Source organism: Triturus cristatus, chromosome 7, assembly GCF_964204655.1.
Source record: "Triturus cristatus chromosome 7, aTriCri1.1, whole genome shotgun sequence".
In the NCBI taxonomy this organism is placed as follows: domain Eukaryota; kingdom Metazoa; phylum Chordata; class Amphibia; order Caudata; family Salamandridae; genus Triturus; species Triturus cristatus.
The window spans coordinates 433,820,279-433,846,525 of NC_140590.1; the positions used below are offsets into that span (position 1 = coordinate 433,820,279).

At 42.6% G+C, this 26,247-nt stretch overlaps 1 protein-coding gene across 3 annotated transcripts in view; it reads right to left on the reverse strand.

Annotated features, from left to right (window-relative positions):
- Window positions 1–16,837: 16,837 nt before the first annotated feature.
- The window catches only part of LOC146809885 (myosin-3), an 85,240-nt gene continuing 75,830 nt past the window's right edge, over window positions 16,838–26,247 (reverse strand). For 2 of the 3 annotated variants that reach the window (XR_014966503.1, XR_014966502.1), the window contains exons 33-41: window positions 22,409–22,533; window positions 20,885–21,193; window positions 20,592–20,795; window positions 20,376–20,501; window positions 19,384–19,554; window positions 19,184–19,288; window positions 19,002–19,097; window positions 17,504–18,390; window positions 16,838–17,365 (exon numbers count right to left, since the gene is read on the reverse strand). Coding sequence is in view for 1 of the 3 variants with exons in the window: in XM_085616732.1 (XP_085472858.1) it covers window positions 16,962–16,985; window positions 18,253–18,390; window positions 19,002–19,097; window positions 19,184–19,288; window positions 19,384–19,554; window positions 20,376–20,501; window positions 20,592–20,795; window positions 20,885–21,193; window positions 22,409–22,533 (1,298 nt within the window). In the remaining 2 variants the exon portion in view is untranslated. The remainder of the gene's footprint in view (window positions 17,366–17,503; window positions 18,391–19,001; window positions 19,098–19,183; window positions 19,289–19,383; window positions 19,555–20,375; window positions 20,502–20,591; window positions 20,796–20,884; window positions 21,194–22,408; window positions 22,534–26,247) is intronic. The other variant, XM_085616732.1, reaches the window with a different exon arrangement.

A 26,247-nucleotide genomic window follows, 5' to 3' on the forward strand; every position in this document is an offset into this window, starting at 1 on the left:
CGTTCAGTCTGGCAAAAGAAGCAATTCAGCATGCTCTGGATTTATGGCCTGTATGTGATGGTGATGTGGATTTGAATGTGTCTGTACAAGGCCTTTATGCGAATTGGAGTTTGTGGCAGAAACAAGGTAAGAGTAGAGTACCGTTAGGTTTCTGGACCAAAAAGTTACCTGATGCTGGTGAGCGTTATACACCTTTTGAGAAACAGCTACTTGCATGTTATTGGGCTCTGGTGGATACCGAGCAATTGACTTTGGGACATGATATAGTTTTGCGACCTGAAATTCCTATCATGCAGTGGGTTATGAGTTCGCCGAAAACTCACCGAATTGGACACGCTCAAGAGGCGAGTGTGATTAAATGGAAATGGTATATACAAGACAGGGCACGTGTGGGACAAAAAGGAGTTGCATCTTTGCATGAGCAGGTGGCACGGGCGCCATCAACTGAAACTGAGAGTGAATGTTCCGTACCCTTAGTACAGGAGTCTCCTGTTAAGTGGGGTAAACCTTTTGATGATTTGTCTGCAGAGGACAGAAACCATGTCTGGTTTACGGATGGTTCAGCAAGGTTCATAGGGACGAAACGGCATTGGAAGGCAGTGTCCTATAATCCGATCACACAAAAATTGCTGAGTACAACTGGTGAGGGTAAGAGCAGTCAATTTGCTGAACTCTATGCTGTTTATCAAGTTCTGAAACAAGAGTTACCTGGCACATGTCATATTTTTACCGATTCTTGGTCTACTGCCAATGGACTGGCAGTTTGGTTACCGACTTGGCATTCCCATAGTTGGAAAATCCATTCCAAGGAATTGTGGGGAAAAGAATTATGGCAGGAGATTTGGGAAATGCTCCCACAGAGTACTGTTACAATCTTCCATGTGGATGCTCATACCCTGATAGACTCTCTTGACAAATTCTTTCATAATATTGCAGATGAGAAATCTAAAATTGCTGAGGCAGTGGTGGACACGCAAGATTCTGATATTGCGGGATTGGCGAAATGGGCCCACCAGAAAGCAGGACACTTTGGAGAGAAAGCCACTAGCAGGTGGGCTGCTGATCGAGGAATTTATATTCCCCTAGATTTAATTAAAAATGTTATTCTACATTGTCCCATTTGTCAGCATATCAGGCAGCGCAAAGTGCCCCAAATTGTTAAAGGTCATTTACATCGCGGGAAATTGCCCGCTCAAATTTGGCAGATTGATTACATTGGTCCACTTCCTATGAGTAGCAATTGTCAATATGTTTGCACCATTGTTGATACATACAGTGGCCTGTTGGTGGCCCTTCCAAATTCAATCTGATAATGCATCCCATTTTCGTGGAAGATTGGTACAGGAATTCTGTGTGGAAAACAATATTGAATGGGTATTTCATATACCATATTATCCACAGGCCTCGGGTCTTGTGGAGAGGTTGAATGGCCTGCTAAAAGACCAACTTCGCAAATTAACAGATGACAAGTATGAGAATTGGTGAGATTTTTTGCCTCAAGCGCTATTGATTTTGAATAACCGTCCTTTTCTAAATGCTGAATCCCCACTTATGCGTTTGTTTCCTCCGAATGTTGATGCTAAACCTAACGAGATCAGAGAGACTGTGATGTACTGGGAGATTACTCCCGGAGCTTTGGCTCCATGCAGAGCGACCCCAGGATCGGCAGGTTTAGACTTGCATGCCATGGATGACACCATTATAAAAAGTAAAGATCGAGTCATCATTGAGACAGGTGTTGGTGTTCAGATACCACCTGGAATTTTCGGATTAATTGCCCCTAGATCGGGGCTGGCTGTAAAAGGCATTCAGGTGCTTGGAGGAATCATTGATAGTGATTATCAGGGAGAGATTAAGGTGCTCCTGCTGAATAGCAGTGAGGTTGACTTACTGATACATAAAACTGACCGAGTGGCTCAATTGCTAATAATGCCTGTCTTCAGTGGTGAGATGGTAAAAGGCACTGCCCCAACGTTGCTAACTGTATGAGGCCAGAAAGGTTTTGGCTCTACAGATAATCCTGGGGCCAGAGTTTGGGTGCAGTCGCCTAAGAATCCCCCTGAACAAGCAGAGGTCATTGCAACCGGTCAAGATAACACCATTTTAGTTATGAGACCAGGGAAAGATAGCTGGAAAGCAGTCCCGGCTGACAAATGTTACTTACGAGAATGAATAATGCCTGTATTTGATTCTCTTTCAGATCATTCTTTGGACTGTTGCTGCAGGATGTGTCGGCGTCGGACTGTTTTCGGGCTGGTGCGACGAGAGAGGAGGGATCCCATCAACCCGGGATGAGTTGAAAACCCGAGTGTCGCGTTCCTTCGCTGCGTGGGATTCGTCGCCAAACTTTTGGGTTGCATTGGCCAAGCAAGTGACGAAGACCCCTCATTTCTGCTTGACACCGATGAGATCGGTAACTGATATATTGGCAACCTGTTTGGTTGCTGTCCCTGCTTCATTGGAGACCCTGACTCATATTTTTAATATAACAAATGCTCGTCCCAATGTTCTTCTGGGCGATTTCGCTGCCCATGAGTATTGCCCCTTGTGTCACCGCTCATGAACAAACTTTGTGCTTTCAAAGGACACCGAAAAATGGTAAAATCCATCAATAATACTTCTACAATCCTGTCTGACATGCTATTAGACGCCCAGGGTGAACGAAGGGCTATCTTACAAAATCGAGCGGCTATTGATTATCTTTTGCTTAAACATGGACACGATTGTTCTGATTTTGAGGGTCTTTGTTGTTTTAACCTGTCGGATCATACAAAATCCATTCAGGTTCACATTGACAAATTACATGACTTGACAGAAGAAGTTATAAAACACATAGACCAGGGCTGGTTTGACTGGCTCTTTAATTGGTTACCTGATTTGCATATGTTACGTCAAATATTAGGAGGTATTCTGATTGCTATCGGCATTTTGATTTCTATCTGTTGCTTTATTCAGTGTATTCCTTCATTACTTCAATTCTGCACACCTGGTACTAGACATAGATCAGTTAGTCTTGTTTCATATTATTCTTCCACAGATGTTAGTTCTGTTTAATGAATGTATAATAGACTGAAGTCAAGGGTGAAATGTTCTGCTCGATTTTCCCGGTCTTCTTGTATTAACAGGTGATTGAATGTGACTTCAGTCTCTTACCATTCAAGCCTAAGGGTTAGAGTAGTGGATGGAGCCTATTTACTAGGCACTTCGACGTGATTCTGTGCTCTTCCCCATAGATCAGGGCTTGCACATATAGCCTAGGGGATAGATTCGTTAGTATCAGGGATAACCTGTCCTGTAGTGAGGGTATTTCATGGAGCCGTGCTGAATGCAGGCCTGGTAGGCCTCAAACGGGAGGGACTCCATCTTTCTTTCTGCTCCGGCAGCTTGGGATGCTTCTAGGTCAAATGTGATGTTTTAGTTATGAGGTGTTATTCGCTTGGAGAGAACCGGTTCAGGCCGGCCCTTATCGAAGGAACGTGTCCTTGGTACGGGGAGGTACAAGAATTTGGTGGGCGGCAGGTTACGGGCCGGAATTTTCCATGAGGAAATGCACCTCTATATTAGTGAAAGTCTGATGCAGTTACAAGTTCAGTCCGTAGGCGGCATCTAGCCGTTAGCAGTAAAGCTACTACTTATTCCAGGGAAGACAGACGCCATCTTGAAGGCGGAGAAGAACTGAGAGACAGATGCTTTCCTAACAGAATAACCAGAGAGGAGAGAGTAGCCGATAAGGAAGAGGTCCCAGTGACTCGGAGAAGGGTGATTCCAGGCGAGCCGAGGCATAGACGAGAAGGGAGCCTAGATGACCACTGAGTGCAGGCTACATACTACTAAGGTGATGTCGACCCTTTCTTATTAGAGTGTACAACTTAATCTTTCACTTTTCTTTGCAGGTTATGTGTTATATCGTAATGTTATGTGATTGTATGTGCAATGAGTAATAAAGTATCCAGTTTGTAGTGAACCAACATGTGCTGTGTGTTCTTGTATAAGAGGGTAGCCTATTCTTCTAGTCAGCTGCGGCTACATGAACAGATGTTAACCCTGATCAGGTAAGTGGTAACTGAATAAGGGAAAGAGGAGCCCCTCAAACCTGAGAACAGGCTATGCCCGAACTGGTAATCCTTGTGTGATCTTATGAATAGTGAGACTGATTCCCTTTTTGTATGTTATGGTGATCATAGGATGAACTGTCGTATGAGACTGCCGTCTAGGTAGAGAGGTCTGGATTCGTAGGGGATCGCGAGGCCGCCAATTGTGCTGAGACTGCCGTCTGGGTAGAGAGGTCTGGGTTCGTATGGGACCGCGAGACCGCCACTTGTGATACTGTCGTATGGGCAGAGAGGTCTGGGTTCGTATGGGACCGCGAGGCCGCCACTTGTGATACTGTCGTATGGGCAGAGAGGTCTGGGTTCGTATGGGACCGCGAGGCCGCCACTTGTGATACTGTCGTATGGGCAGAGAGGTCTGGGTTCGTATGGGACCGCGAGGCCGCCACTTGTGATACTGTCGTATGGGCAGAGAGGTCTGGATTCGTAGGGGATAGCGAGGCCGCCGATTGTGCTGATTCTGTCGTATGGGCAGAGAGGTCTGGGTTCGTATGGGACCGCGAGGCCGCCACTTGTGATACTGTCGTATGGGCAGAGAGGTCTGGGTTCGTATGGGACCGCGAGGCCGCCACTTATGAGATCTTGGTATGCATAGTAGGAATCCCCTGTCCTTAGGTGATAGATATATGTGGTTGTAGGATTGTACATAGGTTCTAGGGAGGGGGTAACGTTCTGAGTGGGTTAGTAAGGCTCTGATGAGCGGGTTCTATCTGATCCGAAAACCCAAGCAGAACATATGCCCCTAAGTATGTCCACAAGTTTGAATACGCACTCCAGGCAGGTAAAGTGTGTAATGCGGCTAAAAACCGACATTTGGCACTGAAGTTCCTTTCTTTAGCCTAATGCATTTCAGACCTTCCTTGGTCCTTGGTCACAGGCAGAAATGCAGCTTTGCACAAACATTCCTGCAGCACCACCTATTAGCATGATAATTAGCAGTATTGCCCTCTAGTGGGCCTTCCAAGTGAGCTTTTCGACTTTACAGAGCATGCTGGGATTCGTAGTGCTAAACGCTTTTCTATTTCCTTTAGTAGGCGTGCACTGCCATATAAAATCATTTCCATAATTCATAGCCCTCGAGTGGGCATTTCAGTGTCATTTGTTGAATAAATTCTGCTCACCCTGCCATTCCGCAGCTTGACTACAAACAATTCAGTCAATGCAGACCCACCTTTTATTTGCAGTGGTGGTGCTGTCTTCACGACAGGACTGCCGCTTTAAATATCCATACCAAGTTTGTCCACAAGTTTGAAGACGCACTCCCAGGCAGTTAATATGTGTAGTGAGGCTAAAAACGGCATTTGTCACTGAAGTTCCTTTCTTTAGCCTAGTGCATTTCAGACCTTTCTTGGTCCTTTGTCACAGGAAGAAATACAGCTTTGCACAAACAATCCTGCAGCAGCCCCTATTAGCATAATAATTAGCAGTATTGCCCTCTAGTGAGCCTCCCAAGTGAGCTTTTCAACTTTACAGAGCATGCTGGGATTCGTAGTGCTAACAGTTTTTTTATTTCCTTTAGTAGGTGTGCACTCCCATATAGAATCATTTCCATAATTCATAGCCCTCGAGTGGGCATTTCAGTGTCATTTGTCGACTAAAATTGGAACGGCTGGGGGAACAGATTTTAAAGTTATCACTAGCACCCCAAAACCCATACCCACTCTGAACCCTAAGATTACCCTTGGCACCCCCAAAACCCAAACCTACCCTGAACCCTAAAATTATCCCAAAACCCATACCCACCCTAAACTCTAAAATTACCCCTACATCCCAAAACCCAAAGCCACCCTGAATCCTAAAATTACTCATACACCCCAAAACCCATAGCCACCCTGAACCTTAAAATTACCCTTGGCACCCTAAAACCCAAACCCACCCTGAACTCTAAAATTACCCCTACACCCCAAAACCCATAACCACCCTGAACCCAAAATTACACCTGCACCCCAAAATCCAAACCAACACTAAGCCCTAAAATTACCCTTGGCACCGCAAAACCCAAACCAACCCTGATCCCTAAAATTACCCTTTGCACCCCAAAACCCATACCCACCCTAAAACTTAAAATTTCCTTTGGAACCCCATAACCTATATCCACCATGAACCCTAAAATTACCCCTACACCCCAAAACCCAAACCCACTCTAATTCCTATACTTACATTATACTTACATGTAAAACACATATGCCTTCACCATTCATGCCTTTACAATGAAATGTGTTGTAAAGGCATGTGTGGTAAAGGCATATGTGTTGTAATGCCATGCGTTGTAATGGCTGTTTCCCTATCCCGTGTCATGTAAAAAAAGTAAAAGGTCGTCTGCATATAAGGCAATATAATGTGTCTGAACTCCAATAGTTATGCCCCCAAAGGGAGTACTGGCCCTTGCAGAGCTACTCAGAGGCTCAATTGCCTGGGCAAAAAGTACAGTCGATAGAGGGCAACCCTGTCTAGTTCCACGCTCTACTCTGTAGCCATTCGAAATAACCCTACCTGTTCACTCTCTAGACAAGGGTTCTGTATATAATAGTTGGGTTCAGGCTACAAAACCCCAGTCCAGGCCAAAGTGATTTATTACACAGTAGAGGAAGGCCCATTCCATGCTGTCAAATGCCTTTTCAATGTCTATTGCAGGGACCGCTGTCTGTCTGTTCTCCAACGTGTCACCCTCCAACTGTACAACGAACATGTTAATGTTCAGTGCTGTGTTGCAGCCCAGGATGAATCCCTCCTGGTCGGCATGTATGAGGGAGGGCATATGGTGCAAGAGGTGAGTGGCCAAAATCCTGCTGAGCATTTTGTAATCAGTGTTCATCATTGATAATGGGCAGTAAGCTTTTTTAGTCATGGGCTACGTTTCAGAAGTGGCACTGTCAGGGCTTCCCATGTGGAGGATGAAAGTATTCCCATATCCCTAGTGGCCTTATATAGATCAAGGAGATTAGGTGCCAAAGTATCGACGAAGGGTGAGTAAAATTCAACTGGCAACCCGCCTGTGCCAGGTGTTTTATTCAGGGCCATAGACTTTATCACTGCTGAAATTTCTGGCAGCTTAATGTCCCCACCCAACACCTCAACATCTTCTGTTAAGACTGTAGGGAACTTCAAGGGTTCTTGAAATGCCTCTTCATCAGCGGGTTAGAACACGTTAGTACTGCAATACCGGGCAGTATAATAGTCTTTGCAAATGATTTTAATAATGTACCTAACCCAATATTTTTAGAATTAACCAATTTTCTCACCAAGCTGTCTGATAAGGTTGTTACTCAGGGCAAGGGAATATATTTATGCCTTGCTGGTGATTTTAATGTACACTTTTCAAATGACAGGAATACGATGGGGAATATACGAGGGGTCAGGTCATAGAAGCTAGGAGTTGGGGTTAATAGTTGAACACCTCGACATACTAGATATTATGGCAACTGCAGGTAAAGATGTAACCATCCCCCCAACCTATAAAGGTAGAGGGTCTTCGTCTACAATTGACTTTATATTTATTACTCGGAGCCTGGAACAAACCCTGCACCATGGATCAGGTGCTGAATCTACCTTTAGCGTTTATAATCCGCTGGAGGCTGTCTTCCTAATCGCCCCAAGGAAAGGATATGAGCGGCAGATAAGGGCTTGCAATCTTCAACTCACAATGGATAACTTAAAATTGGTCTGGAGAATGCACAATCCAGTACAAACCTTAGAGAAATTTTGAAAGAGAATAGGAGATCAGTGGAGGTCTGTCTATCTGAAGAAGATAGTGCCATTAATATAGTGGATGCTTGTAATGAACTTTGTCTAGGTAGAAAAAACACCCTTCTCAGACCTATGTGCCCATCCAATAAGCTACATGGCTGATTTGACCATGACTGTACAGCATTCATGGATTTAAGCGCTGCTTTCGACTGTGCCAACTGGTCAAAATTATGGCACATGTTGATACTTAAGGGTCTGGCAGTCCCCCTTGTTCACTTCCTCCCATTTTTTCATAGGGGTATGAGAGTGAAAGTCAGATTAAATAACAGTGGGAATGTATCCAAGGGTATTGAGATTGGTAGGGGAGTTCGACAGGGGTGTGTGTTAGCCCCACTCCTGTTCATACTATATATTAACTATCTCTACCCATCCCTATCTCCTATAACCAGTAATGTTCCTTCTGCCAAAGGGAAACCCCTTCCTACACTTTTATATGTGGATGACGCATTTTTAATGCCTCTGACCCCCATGGCACTGCGTCTTCTAGTGTCAGCATTTATTGATTTCATGTCTAATCTAAATCTCTGAACAAATGTTGCAAAATCTCATGTTATGGCATGTGGGCCACATTGTATTCAATTGACTTCTATGCCCCCTAGTTGGGGTGAGTGATTACTCTCTTTTTCTGGTTCATCATCATCCGCCAATATGATATCGTGCCTAGGCTCAGGAGAGAAATTAATCTTGTTCTCTAAAGGGGGGCACGCTAGGTGGTCGGTGTATTCAGAGAATGAGGGATTTGGCAAATGAGGACAAAAAATAACTCCTTAAAAAGTGTTAAGAGCTTCCCTTACCTAGGAGTTATGTTTTCAGTTTCTGGAGCTTGGTCACCTAATATCGCACACCGTAGAATGTTATTTTCAAAAGCAATTGGATCATTGCTTTCCCTTCCTCAACCACGTGGCGGGGGGCAGTTTCAACCAATACTATAATTTTATACGGTTTTGCCATTTGAGGGAGTGTGAATTGCGTAACCATACAGTCAGAGGAAAATAGGTTCTGTAGACGCCTGTTGGGTGTACCACTTTCTTCCCGCCATGTCATCTGCCATTAAGAGTTAAATTTGCTATACATATCCGATTTTATCAGAGTGAGACCATTGCTACTTTGGCTATCCATTTGGAGTAATGACTAAGCATTGCTCACAAGAGATATAATAAATGACTGTATCTCTTCTGATAATGGCCTTCAAATTCCGTGGCTGGCATATATTAAATCGGAATTGGGGAAACTCTGCATGGAGCGAGCTTTTATAACAAGAGATTCATTCCCTACCTTCAACAAAAGGGAAGTAGCTTCAGCTTTTTATAATCTAGCTCGTGAAAATCATTTTAATAGTGTAGTAGGGAAACCATTGATAAACGCATATTTGTCACAGAGCATTTTCGTATTTTCACCTGTATATTCAGTACAGTCTTGTGAGAGATGGGAGCGTTCCCTGCTATTTAAGTTTCGCGCTGACACTGTAAAATATTTATTATGTTTCTCTTCTGGGTACCAACCAAATCTTGCTGCTATCCCCTGCCCATGCAATAATAAGTCAGGCCAAACCATGATACATTTCTTACTGTTTTGTAAATTTCATGAATTGTATACAACGTCATTTTTGCTTCCACTTTTTAAAAGGAGATATCCCAACATTAGTCAGAGTGGAGCAAAGTTTTCATCAATTTTCCAACTGTCTGATGGTGAAACATGTTTATGCGTAGGTTCATTTTTAAGACATGGAGTGAGGGCACGTGGCACTTTGCAATTATAAACTTGTTGCTATTTCTTGTTTTTATTTTTTGTTTTTAATATCTAGTGTTACGGATAGATATGTTTTTATCTGATTTATAAGAAAGCAATAATATACCTATGTTGATGTAGTGATGATTGTTTTATATGCATGTATTTTTATGGAAGGGTGAACTTTCTGAATAAATATATCAAACTGAACAGTATAATAGTCTTACAATTCCAGATTAATGTCCTCCTGGGAGTGGAGTTTAAAGCCCTGTTCGGAGTCCAGCTCCACTCTGATTGGGCCACATTTTGCTGTTAGTGAGCCACGCTCATAGCGAGCCACGTGGGCCCTCAGCATGTAAGTCTTGTAGTCAAAACTACGCAATCGCTCTACCTGTTCTGCAACTTTTTCTTTGCTCTGTAAAAGGTCCGGTTGTAGTTCTGTGTGATCCGTTCGGTGCTTGCTATAACGCGCAAGGCCTCTTCAGCCTCCGAGACTTCTAACAACAAGGTCTGTCAGATTCCAGCCGATTCAGAGATGTTTCACCCTTTGATCACCTTTTAAATGCGTCCCACTACACTGACCCGTCCTCTGTGATCTACTCAATAGTTCTTTTGAGTGGGACAGGGTTCACCAGAGCTGGAAACACTCCACCATAGTTCTGTTTCTAAAACGGCCACTATTAGATCCCTCTAAGCCGGAAGACTTCAGGCCCATTTCCTTGCTCCCCTTTTTCTCGAGGGTGGCAGAGAGGCATATTAACCAACAGCTCTTGATTTTTATTGAGGCAAAGGAACTTCTCCATTGGACTCTATCAGGTTTCCACCCCCATTATAGTACAGAGTCTGCATTAAAAATACTCGCCTCGAAATCCATACGGCAAGATGTGGATGGGGCATCACAGCAGCTTTGCTAACATTGGAGCTTAGCGCAGTCTTCGATACCGTGTCCCACAGCCTTCTATTTGAATGGCTGGGGAGCTGCGTAATTGGCTGCAAGGCCCTGCAGTGGCTCGCCTCTTTCTTACAGAACCGCACCTTCCAGGTGGCACAAAGCCCTTTTTCATTTAAGGTTTTCCACTGCAGCAGGGGGTGCCTCAGGGCTCCCCATTGAGCTCTACTCTAGTCAATCTTTATATGTGCTCCCTAGCTGATATCATTGAGTGCTACGGTTTTAACATTGTAACGTGCGCCAATGATATGCAGCTGATTATCACACTGTCCCAGGATGTAGCCAATGCGGCGGTTCTGTTAAGGTTCTGCTCGTCATAGGTGACTGAGTGAATGGGCCTCAGGTGCCTTAAGCTGAATGCTCAGAAGACTAAGGTCCTCATTCTAGGCAAGCAGCCGTCGATCTGGCCATCTGCCTAGTGGCCTGGTTCATTTGAGCCAATACCAGACCCTCAGCCAAAGGTTAAGAACCTTGAAATTTGGCTTGATGCAAGACTCTCGTTTGACAATGTTTTAGCTGGAAAATGTTTCAGTGTTTTAAAAAGATAGTAGTCCAGGCCCTGTTTATGTCCAGGCTGGACTACTGCAATGTCTTGTACCTGGGCGTCTCACAGCCTAGACTGATGAGACTTCAGAGTGTGAAGAATGCGGCAGCTCATCTGCTGTTAAACCTCCTGAGGCGACACCCCACATGCCCGCTCTTGCTAAATTGCACTGGCTACCTTTAAAGAAAAGGCTCTTGTTCAAAGCCGTGTGCTATTGCCATAGAAACGTGACTAAAAAAGGTCCTAAATATTTGCACCCTTTTTCAAACCTTATTCTCCTAGAAGGAATTTAAGGATCAGCAGGGGCTCTTCTGGCTTGTATTTCTGCAGTGAAAAGAGCACGCATCGGAGGGTGCTCCTTTAGTGTTCTAACCTACAAGATGTGGAATTCTCTTCCCGTATCATTCAGACAGGAAAAAACTGAACTATCTTATTGAAAACCTGGTTGTGTAGATTGATTTGATTGGCTGCTTCCTTTCAGCATGTTGTTTGGCCCTGCATCTGGAAGTGAAACCTGAATGCTGGGACACTTTGTTAGAAGTAACTAGGCGCTTTACAAATTATTTTATTATTATTATCGTTATGACCTTTTTGTGGCCTCTGGACAAGATGGTTCTATCCAGTGGAAAACTAGAGTATTCGACAATGAGGACCATGAGATACTGTCCATCAGCTAGCCGTCCAAAGAAGTCAATGGCTCAGACTTGAATAGGGAGATCTGACATTATTATCGGATAATATCTGTTTTTCATTGGTGCCACTTCTTTAGCTCCTCCTCAACTCTCTCATCTAGCTTGGGAAACAACACTCTCTCTCGCAAGGCTCTTTTGGTGGCAAGTACACCACGATGCACAAGTTCAATAGCAGTGTGTCTCAGGCTTTCAGGCAAGACAATTCTCGATCCTCAGAGAACAATTCCTTCTCGAGTGGCTGCCAATTCCTCTTGGACATTGTGGATGTTTTGAAGCTCTTCTGACGCACCTCCTTTCTTGTTGTTCACTTTCCAGACTTGAGTGGTAATCAGTTGTTTGACCAGAGCCATGATGTCACAAGCCATGGTGGTGACCGCAACCTGGTCTACTGATAGCGTTGAGAGAGTCCTGGATTACAGTATGAAGTTGAGGTTTTCCTCCTCTGCGGAGGGCCTCGTGAAAGTCATATGAAGAGGGGTTCGCAAGAAGTACTCTGCAGTTCTTTTCCTGGCTTGTGAATGATGGTGTAGTCATACTTTTGTAGTCATAGCACCCAACGTTCGATTCTTGGTGGCATTTTGGCCTTGGGGTTCCCAAAAATGGTCAACAGAGCCTGATCATCAGTGATGATTGCGAAATGGTTGTTATATAGGAAAACATCAAAGTGTTGGCAGGCCCAGATAACTGCCAAGCTCTCCTTCTCTGGTTGAGAATATGCTCATTCAGTATCAGATAGACTGAGGCTGGCATAGGCCAACTATCTGTCTCCGGGCATCCAGAAGACACTAGGATGGTTCCAAACCCCACTGGGCTTGCATCGATTGTTACTTCAGTGTGGAGTTTTGAGACAAAATAGGCCATGACTGTTGATTTTTTCAATTGCCTCTTTAATATCTCTGAAACTTTTTTCACAGTCACGTGGCCATTGAAACTTGATGTCCTTCTTCGTTAGCTCATGCAACGGGGCACTGAGAGTGACATAGTCAGGAATGTATCTGTGCAATCGCTGGCCGCCCCAAGGAAGGATTGTAACAGGCTCATGTCTTGAGGTGGCTTGGTCTCTGAGAGGACTTCTTCTTCTTCCATGTCATGTGTCATGCCATTTTCGGAGTGTATGTGTCCAAAGAACTTGAGTTGTGTCCTATGAAAATTACATTTGTGGATGTTCAAAGTCATGTTCAGCAACATTAATTAGTTGACATACTTTTGGAAGTGCCTTATTATGCTCTTTCTTTGAGCTGCCAAAAACCAAGATGTCACTGTAATGGAAGGCGTTTGATATAGGCTGGATGACTCTACGAATTGAATCTCGAGACATTTCAGCAGCTGAGGAGACACCAAAGCTGATTCTCTTGTATCTGACTAGGCCTGCATGTTTCAAAAAAGTGGTGATATATTGACTGTGTTCTTTCAATTTTAGTTGGTGGTATCCCTTGTTGAGTTCCAGCTAGGAGAATACTTTGGCACCACTGAGTTGGGTGATCATGTCTGCTATGTGGGGTCATCACTGTCTTTCATGTTGTATTGTATGATTTGATTGACACATGTCAACACGGATGCATAACTCAGTCTTGTTGTCTCTTTTGGGCACTACAACTATGGGTGAAACCCATGGTGTGGGTCCAGGTGAGTGCTCTATAATATAAAGTTTTAGAAGTGTGGTTAGTTTCTTTTCTATAGTGTTTTGTAGATGAAATGCAATTTGACAATACCTATGGGCTATTGAACAAATATCATCATTAGTGTGTAGTTGTACGTTGACACCCTTCAATCTTTCCAATTCGTGAACCAACAATAGAAATTATTGAGCTATGTCAGACTCTGTGCTCAGATCTTAATTGACAGACATCAGCTTCCTGTCAGCTGCTTTTGTGAAACTAAGAAGGAATGCACTGGACTCTGTTACCTTTAGAAAGTGTAATGTTGCTTGAGCTGATTTTTCTTTGTATTTCGCCATTGTCATAAAGGATCCTTGGCTTTTCTGGGGCATGTGTATACCTTCATTTCTGATGGGGAAAGAGTCAGTGTTGATATCAGTTCTTTGAATTTGTCTACGGGCATTATGTTGATGGACGCTCCACTGTCAATGATAAATGATATGGAGCTACCATTTATTTTGAGTTGAATGTCAGGTAACTTGGGCTTGGTTTCACTTGACTTGCACTTTCATGCTGATGACAGATGGTGGCTGTTCGGAGTTGATTTGTTAAATCAAGTTTGCGTATTGGGGTCATGTCCATTGTCATTAGTAGATATCCTTCCCTCTCACTTTACCTTGACATTGAGGCAGAGGACCCACTGTTGGAATTTGAAGAGGATCTTGGACTAACATGGGATTTAATTTGTGGTATATGATGTCTCTGCCTTCCCTTCACATTATTGTTGGACTGTATCGTAATGTACCTAATGTGCGTGCTTTTTCGTGTGTCTAGCTGGCCTTTCTTCTGGTGAGCGAGTCATACAGCCTTGAAGTGGTTCTCCTTACCACATCCTTTGCAGATTTGTATGAGGGCCGGGCATTGACCCCCATGTGGGAGCGAAAATCCCTACCGGCTTGTTGTGAGTTGATATGCATGTGTCAAAGCTAGTCTTGTGGTGTTTCTCAAGATGAGGATCCTGCCTTAATGGCAGCTGCTTGTCATTCTGCTCTCTCTTCTGCCTGAGAAGCCAGTAACATTTTGTTCAATATGAGGGTGTCATGGAGCATGCAGCATTAAAATGAGTCAGACTGACACCCATCTCTGATGCGAAGGCACAAGGCTTTTTCGTCGTTGAACTCTTTGACCAGCGTTTGCTTCACTTTCTGTAAGGAGGTAGCATTTTCACCTGCTAGTTTCTTGGTGGCGTCTTTGATCAACTCTCCAGCTAGGTTTTTGAGACACTTAATTATCTTGGCATCATTGTCTTCATCCAGCGTGACAATGGAGCTGTCAAATGTGTTGATCCATGCGGGCCCTCTGGTATCAATATTTTGTTGCTTAGCAGTGTCAAATGGAAATGTCAGCTTCAAGATAGCGGCCGTGTGGTACTTGTCTCCTCCCTCCTGCGCCATTGTGAGGTGAGGTAGTGTTCGTGATAGGATGAGGCAGAAGTATGGGTATTTATGGGTCATAGGGGTGCCTTTGGCACTGGTCATTGCAAATAGAAGGGTCAGCAAGTCCAGAAAATGTCACTGTGGCGATGCTAATACAGGCATTGGTTATGTAAAGAGGGAAATGTGCCAGTGTCTTTCAGCAGTAGTGTCAAGAGTAGGAATGGCAGCCACTTTAGGTAAGCAGTTAAGAGTTCCACAGGCTCAAAAGCAATGTATGTAAAAGAAAGACTTACAGAAGACAGGCCAGGGGTACCTTTATGCATACAGGAAATCTCCTCCATGTCCCAAAGCAAGCCATGTGAGAGCAGGAGGGAGGTTGAAAAATGGGCCTCAGCAGCAGGCGGCAGTTGAGTTCCATGTGTTCATGACCAGACCTGAAAAACCAGGTAGGTGACACCAGCAGCGTTCGGGTGAGGAGAGCCAGCACGTGCTATGAAGAGCCTACAGTCACTTAGGAATCCATGTGACAGCCTGCAGGGCTACTCAGCACAGTCAGCTGCCATGTGAGCTGCCACTGCACATGTGCTCCCACCTGCCCTCTCCAACTAAGCGATGGAGCAGCCACCAGCACCACGAGAAGTCCTTGAGGCAAGAGAAGAAAGAGCGGGCAAGGTCCTGCGGTGAGGGCTCCAATGCAAGCACGGTTGCTCCTCATCACCAGTTGCTGTGTCCTCGCAGTCACTTGCACAGCTAGACAACTCGGGACACAGGAGTATCATCTCCTACTACTTCCTTTGTACTCTGACCTCCCTATGTCAGTTCCTCTTCCTTCCGGTACCCACACATATCCTAGTCTTGCTACAGGTGGGAGGACCACTCCCACATGGTCTTAGGGCCACATGTACGAAGCATTATTGAGGACGCAAGCGGGCCGTTTGCAAACCCAAATAACGATTCAGTACCTTGTTGCCGAATCACAATTTGAGTTTGTGATTTGATATTAAGAAGGGGTGTTTTGAGGGCATCCCTTCCTAATACTGAATCGCAGTGGTGTGCAGGACCAAAATGCAGTCGCAAAACATTTGCATTTTATCACAAAATTCAATTTGGCAGTAACCCATTCGCAAATCAGAAGGGGCCCCTGAAGGACCCCTTCCCCTCTGTGAATGTTTGTAAAAGCATTTATTAAGAGCAGGCAGTGGTCACTCGGACAATTGCGTACTCTTAAAAATGAAATGAAAACTTTTCATTTTCGTTTTTGAAAAGCATCCCACTTTCCTTGAAGGAAAACGGGTCGCAAACCGAGCCCTAACTCATTAATATTCATGCCGTAGGTTGTGACCAACTGGGAATCGCAAATGAACTTTAAAGAATTTCATACTTATGAAATGGTGATTTCCTAATTGTGATTCACATTAAATCGCAATTAGGAACTCACTATTTCAAACTTTTTTACATGTGGTCCTAAATTCCCAAACACTCTCCACTCAGTCGTTGATTCCATCTTTACCTTTGACCCTGTACACCACTCCGCTGCCTTTCAACTAGGTTTGCGCCCTATAAATATGACATATATATATATATATATCAAAAAACACCCGTCCCGATAAAGACGAAGGCTGTCTGCTGGGCGGTCCGTGTGGGGGTAATCGGCAACCCCAATTATGCAACACCATACACTTCTCCTCCAGGAAGTATACACGGACACCAAGGATATTTGCAGTTATCAAATTGGTTTAATGGACTGCACAAACAACGCGTTGAACGTGAACAAGGCGAAAGCCGAAACGCGTTGTTTGTGCAGTCCATTAAACCAATTTGATAACTGCAAATATCCTTGGTGTCCGTGTATACTTCCTGGAGGAGAAGTGTATGGTGTTGCATATATATATATATATATATATATATATATATATATATATATATATATGTTTCATCCCATCCACATCTACATTAAAATTCATAAATTCCAAAGAAAAGTTGAACTCAAAGAAAATAATGCTCTTTGCACAATATCATGGAATAATTACACAATTTTTGAATCCATGAAACATTTATTTTCTAATTACAGTGGACTGAAAAGGCATCTACTATTAAGACTTTAGCTTCAGGAACCTTCACATTTTGTGCAATTTCCCACCACTTCTCAGACTCGAACTCATTCTTCATGTGATATGACCACCTGGACAAAGAAATAAAAAGAGTTCAAAGGGTTTGTAATATGTGACAGCCCATATTTAAAATATATTAAACAATGTTTATCTTTTGTTACAATTACCTTCTTTGCATAACATTACAGGAAATGTTATTAATCTTAATTATTAATATTCCAAAAACATACATATAAGCTGTAAAAATCTTATGTTCGGCAATACTATGTGAGGATGTGTTGTGTTGCTTTTTGTTGTGTTGTTACATATGCTTGCAAATTGTGAACCAAATCAGCCTAAAAAATAGTGCAACATGCCGTAGCAAGCATTTTCAATAATTGTGCACAATTTCTTTTTCGGAATTTCATCCTGGCATAGATATTATGCTGTCAGGCTAGAACACGAGTAGCGGCTGGTGCAGGTAAGCGTGGTGAGCCGAGAAAGGGGCGGGAGGGGGCTAGTTGACAGACGACAGAATAGGGAAAATTAAATAAATGCTATTCTGTCGTCTGACGACTTCCCCCTCCCGGCCCACAGCGCTTACCTGCACCGGGTGCTGCGAGGTAGGCTGTGCTAAAACCCTCAGGTGGTTTACAAATGGTGGTGTAAGGAAGATCAGACAAATGAGGGCTCTCCTGGAGCGAATAAAGGCATATAGAGCGGTTAATACAAGTAGAACTACCAGAATTATTGTACTGTTATATATGTGGAAAATAAACAAGTTAATATAAACATTTGAGTGAGCAAATCAACCAAGTAGCACCATGTTTACTGGGAAGACTCGTGTTCTAGCCTGGCAGCATAATATCTATGCCAAGATGAAATTCCGAAAAAGAAATTGTGCACAATTATTGAAAATGCTGGCTACGGCATTTTGCACTATTTTTCAGCTACAACACGTCCTCATGTCTATTTTTGGTGCAGAGACACAATTTATGCTAAGAATAAATTCACACCTAATGCAAAAAACTGAAAATTGCACAAGATTACACAGGCAAAATTGAAATTTCATGCAGGCTTAATAATAACCCAGTTTATGGTGATAGTTACAAATGTTTTCATTGGGTTACAGGCTGTATAACATACTTCTACCTACACTCACCTCCAGATTTTGGTGGATGAATGGATGGATGGATAGATGGGTGGATGTATAGATTGATAGATGGATGGATGGATAAATGGATGGATGGATGGATGGATGGATGGATGTCAATTTGCTTATTCTGATATAAAGAATAAGGCTGAGTTATAGTTTCCAGAAATATGGTTATCTGTCTTGGTTAATGAATGTTTGCTTACCTTTGAGGTAGTAACTTCACGTGTCTTGACTCTCAGCTTATTAACCTGTGACTCTGCAATATCCGCACGCTCCTCGGCCTCTTCCAGCTCATGTTGGTATTTCCTGCACTTGGACAGGTGAGTATTAGAATGCTCCTCCTATTGGAGAAACACAAATTTGAAACCATGCAATAAGTGCCCTGTATGACAGTTCCCATTTTCCCATGCAATAAAACAAGATATTAGGGCTTGTGCACCTCATAGAAAGATCAGCACTTCAATAAGTACAGAACTTAAGTTCTCTTTTGAGCCACAAAAAAAAGATTTGGGAAACTAGAGCGTTGTGTGGAATGCTAAAATAGGTGAGTTACTTAGAGAATATGACATGGGTTGATTATCATAATCGGTAATCATGGTATTATTGAATATATAGCCTTATATGAGGAATAACATTTGAAAACAGCATTTCCACATCCTTTTCTACCTTTGATGGTGCAGAATAAGCACTAGATGCTTGCTGCTGCTTATGGATATGAATTTCCAATGCTTTTTTTGGTTCCATAATTCCAGAGAAAATCATGTGACAAGCGCTGAAGTCCAATTACAGAACATTTCTGACTTTCTCAAAATGCTCAATTAAAAACAGTTACATTGTGAAATCTGGTCCTCAGCCGCAAATACCTCTCTTGTTATCCAATCTCATACCAAGACCACCCATCTCTGAAAACTTTTCAAAGTTTACACAGGTTTATTGGCTGTACTGCACTTACCGCCTCTTCAGCCTGCCTCTTGTAAGATTTGACTTTGAGCTGAAGTTTGTCAACCAGGTCGGTCAGTCTTAGAATGTTCTTTCTGTCTTCCTCAGCCTATTAAATACAATTTAGGAGAGTTACAGATTGTTGAGGGTCTTGAAAAAGAAGGCAGGCATGACATTATATCCCTCTATACCAACCTGGAAGGACAGCTCCTTGACACGTCTTTCATATTTGCGCACACCCTTTATGGCGTCTGCACCTCGCTTCTGCTCTGCATCAACTTCCCCCTCTAGTTCGCGAATCTGTTAGGAGAACAGGAGAATTATTTTGCTGAATCACAAATGCAAGGAGATTGGCCACACTACTCAGTTGGCGCTCAGCTGGACCAGGCTCTCACCCTAGCCTCCATTTTCTGGAGCTGCTTCTTTCCTCCTTTCAGGGCCAGTTGTTCGGCCTCGTCCAGCCGAAGCTGCAGGTCCTTCACAGTCTGGTCTAGATTCTTTTTCATCCTCTCTAGGTGAGCGCTGGTATCTTGTTCCTTCTTCAGTTCTTCAGCCATCATGGCCGCCTGATTGGAAAAGAAACATTAATTGTAAAACCTATCGAAGATATTTTTGACATCATACATTAAGAGAAAAGATCTGTGAAAATGAAAAACATATCAAACAGTATGTACAGTATAAAGTACCATTTGTAAGAACATAATAATCTGTGATTCATAAAAATAGATTCCAGTCTTTTAGATTAAATGTCTTTGATTATTCTCATATGAACCTGCTGCCTCCTCCAGCACTGTTTGTGGTCTATGACCTACTGATGGCATGTATGAATTACCACAGTGGTACACAAACATGGAATAGCATGGTGCTTTAGATGGAAGTACAGACATCATCTGATGGACCTATACAGTGAACAAGTGGTTAACAGAAGCCTACCTTCATTCAATAAAGAAGTAGTAACTCTTAATTATTTTGGTTGCACTCTGTGACCAGCATGTTACAGACCTCCATATGCAAAGACGTAGGGATTTCTCATGCATTTGATTGCATCAGGCCTGATAGAACTGTCCAGTGTTTACTTTTGTGAGCTACAATACTAAATGTAGTTGCATCACATACAGTGCAATAGTGCTGAAGGTAATGGGCATGCAATCAACACAACATTGCACTGAAGTAGAAGTCTGAAATCGGAAAATGTTTCTTTGTGATGTCAAAGTGTATGGCTGTTCGTAAAATGATGATGGATAATCATGAATGTGCATTAACAGCACTGATCAGCCTATTAAGTAACCAGCAACGTTGTTTGGTTTTGGCCAATAATCTTAAAAAACATGAATGCAATCTTGTAAATATGATTTTATAAAAGCAGTAAAGCAATGTCAGTTCTTACATCTGTTATTGCCTTCTTAGCTTTCTCTTCTGCATTTTTTGCATCCCGCGTGGAATCCTCAACCTCCCCTTGCAGTTGTGAAATATCTGTTTCAAGCTTCTTCTTTGTGTTTATAAGGCTGGTGTTCTGCAAAGAAAATGTATTAAATTATGTTTTTTACATATTTCTTTTCTGTGGTAGTACCCAAGCAGTCCAATCCACCATTTTTCAACATACCTGAGTGTGGAGTAGCTGTACACGTTCGGTGACATCCAAAAGTTCTTGCTCAGCAACTTTCCGAGCCCTTTCTGTTTGCTCTAGGGAAGCCCTCAGCTCTTCGATTTCAGCCAGAAGCAAGCTGTTTCGGCGTTCAACCATTGCCAACTGCTCCTTCAAATCTTCCTGGCCTCGGAGAGCATCATCCAGCTGTAGCTGTGCATCCTTCATACAAAAATAAAGAATGCATATTAGATACTGTGACAATTTAATGTGCCATCAATCAAAAAGTATTAATTAAAAACCTAGAAGACCTTAAATTGTGCCTGAACGATCCTCAGGTGTTTCTGAGCTTCAGCAGCCTGCCGGTTGGAATGACTCAACTGGATCTCCATTTCGTTCAGGTCACCCTCCATCTTCTTTTTAATTCTCACTGCTTCATTCCTACTGCGGATCTCAGATTCTAGGGCTGTCTGCATTGTCTCCAACACCCTCTGGTGGTTCCTCTTCAGCTGATCAATTTCCTCATCTTTCTCAGCAATTTTCCTATCAATATCAGCTCTCACCTGAGTCAACTCAAGTTGAATACGAAGGATTTTGGCCTCTTCATGCTCAAGAGCTGCCTGTTATTGAAATAAATGGTTGAAGACATAAAGTGTTAATGAAACGTGCATTCTTTTTAGATGTATCAAGACGACCAAGCGAGACCAGTGATACCAGTTCACCTGGTAGAGAATTTAAAAAACTGAAGCCTTAAAATGCTAATTATTTTCCACAAATACTGAATAGTTTAGGGAAACAATGATGTGCTTAGATCTTAGTGATTGGTAGGCTGCTAGGAAACAAATTATTTCCAGTCACTTAAACTAGACTAGAGCTTTCAGCTACTCAGTGAAGAAATATCTTTAAAAAATCTTGTTGAAGGAGAGTTACAGGTGATATACCATCGACAAGCTAGAGTGATAACACTAACTGGCTCATTTAGATCGATAAGTCAGACGTAAAATTGGTGGAACTGTCATTTGGCAAGGTTCAAGCACCAACGTTAGTTAGCAGTTGAGCACAAATTGCATTCCTCCTGTGCTTGCGGGGACAGTGAGTGCTTGGGTTTTACCAAAATTAATTGTCGTTATTGCTATAATTGCAGATCTGTGCTCAAGAAGCAATAATGAGCCGATGATTTACCCAAATTCAATTTGCATACGTCGTTCCCTATTTACTAGTGCACAAGTGTTGACTGGGCTCAAGAGCAGACACTAGTCTTGGTTCAAATGTAAATTGCTCTGAGTGCTTTAGACCCACATGGGTGTAAATTGTCCCATAGGTAACAGGACACCCTAAACACCTCCAGCTAGTGCCAGAGAGCTTAATATCTCATGAAAAGTGTTATCTTAATCACAATATAAGAAATAAGTAGCAGCTTTTTCAAATTCAATTTTCAAGTTTCAATTCAGGGATCTTCATCTATTAAACCACTAAAAACGCCGACGTCTCTAATTAATTATTAGATTAAACAACTAAGGGCCGGATGACTTAAATGCTTTCTGTGGTCACAAAGCATGTAATTCTCAAAATGTCTGCTGCAAAACCACAAGTCGCAATGCGCAAAAGGTACACTAGGAATCAGAAATGTCTTCCCAAATCACAATGTTCACTTTGTGACTCATTGCCATTAAGATGGAGATGGTGGTGTGAAAGGGGCACTCCCTTTTCCCCAAATGCAATGTGTCAATAGAAAGGAAGTCCCAAGGTCGAAACTGCCCATGTCAGCCAGATTCCACTTAGTGAATGTTGGCTGTCAGCAAAGGGTGGAGTGCACAGCAATAAACATATCTTACCTCGGCTTCTTCCAAGGCACTCTGCATCTCACTCCTTTCTAGCTCCACCTGCTTTTTGGATTTCTCCAGCTCATGAATGGTTTTGGTACTTTCCACAATTTGTTCCGTTAAATCTGCTATTTCACCTGTTAAAATGCAAGTCACGCCGTTATAGCGAGTGCACCAGCCACAGACCATGGTAGAAAGTTTGAAACTGCATTTGCCAAACAATGCAAGATGTTCCGATATTTTATGTGACGACTTGAATACAACATGCATCAAAACTATTGTAATCAAAACAGCAATTTATTACAGTAAGCTCCGCCCTTTCCAAATAAAACCGTCAAACTTGTTATGCCTTTCTGTAAATGCTATAGAATATTACAATAGTGTGAAGGATGCATACATAGTGGTAGGGGCCTTCCTGAGGCTTGTGACAACTGTACAATATGGTTCACAAGATCAAGGCCATTTGGACCATATGCATCCGTTTTAGGATTTTCTTCAGTTACCAACTGAGCAAAATTGCACCTGCTCTGGCTTTTCCTCATGCTATTACCGCCAGCTTATCGCTGCTGGTAATTGCTTGTAATTAGTAGTATGTAAGGCAGGGGTCTTCAGACTGGGGGCAGCTCCACCGCCTCCCCATGGGGGGCTTCAAGTGATCCCAGGGGCGGGGGGCTCTAGGCATCGCCAAAAGAAGCATTATGCTGATAACAGTTCTTTATTTTCAGTGGAAAAAAATGAGCAGCAGTAAGCTGCTTTGTAATGGGACATCACTAACATCTTTTGTCATTTATATCCTGGCTGGGAGAAGGTGTCAAAAGGAAAGAGACTCCAAAAGACTCTACAAAACCCCCACCCCCATTTCTAATAATCACACAGTGGATACGTTTACATGTTAGTAAGGCTTGCATGACCAGAATAGAATGCTGGGTAATTGTGTTTGATTGCATTTTTAAAGCGGTAAAATAACAACTGCTATGTTTATATAAGTCTAGACATATTTAATCATTGACAGTTTAATAGATTAATTGTGAAAGATTTTGAGGGGGGCGATGATTTATTAATTTGTTTTCACTTGGATGGTGCAGCATTAAAAAGAATGAAGATCACTGGTGTAAGGAGTAAACACATGGGCAAACAGAGGCAAAAACCTTTTTTTTACATTATTCTCCATTATTTATCACTGAGGTAATAATCAGGAACAAAAGCTCCTTCAATATGAGAGGTGTATTTGTGTTTTTAAGCAAGGATTGTTCTTTGCATTCGTTTTTAGCGGTTGTGTCTAAATGGTCAGACTGTAAGGCTGTGCATAGCAAAGGAAACCCCTTGGACTTTAGCTGAATGTATATTGCAAAGATTGTTTTTCCCTTAAAGCTGCACTACTAGAAGTGGAGTATTTTAATAGTGTAGGATAATTATGGATAACAATAAAGAGTGCTATGTGCACCTGCAATGCGTATCTAAAAAGAAACTATAATAAGGCGCTCAAGGCAAGAGAGAGAAACTTAATGGCCAGAAAGGTCAGAAATTCAAATGAACTCAAAATTATAAAGGGATATAGACATCTAGTCAGATTTAAAACACTGATATAAGTAGTTAAGGAGGCCATGACACCATGCCATCAACAGAGAGACGGGTAATAAGGTGCAGATGTAGGATTTTAAGAACCATGTGGGAAGTGTGCAGAAGACCAAGGAACAACAGGCAAACCAGTACTGTGTTCAGAGTTCACAACAGAATGTGTCGAACAAGGTCTGTGAGTGACCGGCAGCGGAAACAACAGAACTGTTTGTCTCTTTTCAATGTCTCTTAGGAGGTTAAAAACTTGAGCTGGTAAGAAAATGAGGCCATAGTGGGTGCATTCTGGGGAGTCTGAAGGGGTGACATTAGCCCATGTAAAACCCATGTTTAATAATGATTTATATAGGTAGCGGTCCTAAAGAGAAGAAAAGGGTGAATAGTGTCCCAAATCGCACACATCAGGACCAGGAAAGAGGTTTGAAAGTAAAAGCAAGTTAGTCTGATCCTAACTCTGACAAAATTATTGTGGTATTTCTAAAGGAAAGATGAATTGCATTTCATGAATTAATTTCCACTATTAGCCAGTCTTTGTTTTGTACTTGTATTCATTATAGCTTTATAGCCTGCCGTAGAGGGTTATACAGGCTATTAAAGACCCGCCCCAGCGGTAAAGGCCCGAGCCAAAGGCAGGCTATGAAGCTATTAGAACATTCCTCCCAATGAGGGCAGAATGTTCTACTTAGAAAAACAAAAGCCTCTCAGAGCTATGGGGTTTGAAATCCCCCTCGGTGCCAACTCCTTTGTTCACAACTCTTGCTGTGAATGTTCTAGAGTTAACAGATGCACACAGGGCAACAGCTGTTAGCTGTTGAACATTCACAGCAATAGCTGTGAAAGGAGGTGGAAATCAGCCCCTAGTTCTCCCTGGCTTGGCTAAACTACTTTTTGCAGTTCAGCCACACCAGGGAGACCCCAGGGTTGAGCAGCATTCTGAAGCCCTAGTGAGACTGAAAGACAGGAGAAGGGAAGGGTGAAGGCTGCGTGTGTCCTCCTTTATGAAATCTGCCTTTCGCTTTCATCTGCAAATATATTTATTTTCGAGAGGTAGGGGGAAAAAAACAGGCAGTGGCTCTGTATTAGGACATTGAAATGTTGAGGGCAGCTTGCCTAGCCCAGTTCATACAGGCCACTGCTGCTCCATTGTCTTCAATAGTGCTCTCAACATTCCAAAGTTCTAATAAATCTTCTGTGCAACTCTGCAGGAAGTATTGGTCAAGGTAGCAATTAAGGCTTACATAGCAGATCAGCGATGCATTGTTTTCAGAACTCAAATGAGGTGCTGACTAGGTTAACAAAACTAATAGTGCAAGAAAAAACACTCCATAATATCCAAACCCAATGGGTCAGTATCATATTCCTGTGGTGGTGGGTGACCAGTTGATAAGGCATGATGTAGCCTTGCATTGAGGTAGGTCGGTAGAGTTTACTGAGTGGTCATCACACTAGATGAGGTTGCTTGTTTTAGAAGTGGACTTACAGGTTTTCAGGCAACGTGGAGGGAGGACTATTGTCGGGCAAATGATATGACTTTGAGTTTGATTGGGGATAGAAAATGACAGACACCCAGGTTTGCTGAATGGGACAAGGGGTAAAGAAGGAACAAGGAAATATGGTGTTTTTAACAAAAGAGGATATGATGAATCAAAGGTCGAGAAAAATGCGTAATGTTGATATGGCTTTGTTTTTCAGCAGCAAATAGCATACTGTACAATGTAGATGGAGATATTACAAGTATTTCTTGAGATTGCTACTACAATAATCTGTGGGGATATAGGTGGGGGTGTCAGACTGCAATATCACATGGATGAACTCATGAGAATTCCAGTGTCTATGATAAAATGTCACAGGTCCAGCCCTGGCCCTATCACCGCATTGTAGGACTTTAGCATTTCTCAGTAATTTGCTTTGGATTGGATCTAGCGATGGCTAAAAAAAAACACAACTTGAGAAGCAGTGTAAGATCATTCTTGGTACGTCATGTCTTCTTCTATTTCTTTATCAATTTCCAAGGCACCCTTAATCTTGCCCCATATTAAGAGAGACAAACCTCCATCTCAGCGAGGAGGGTACTTTTTTATTTCAGTATGCTTGTCAAAAACTCCTTATGATTGGTATTTCTGCTAGATATGGGGAGGAGCTGTCAACAAAAGTACCAAAAACCACTCAGTTGTGTCAGCTCATAAAATAGATCCATGGAAAAAAAATGTTAATAATAGCTTCGCAGGAAAATAATGTTTGTTGAAACAAATAAATCTCAACCAATTTCATTTTAA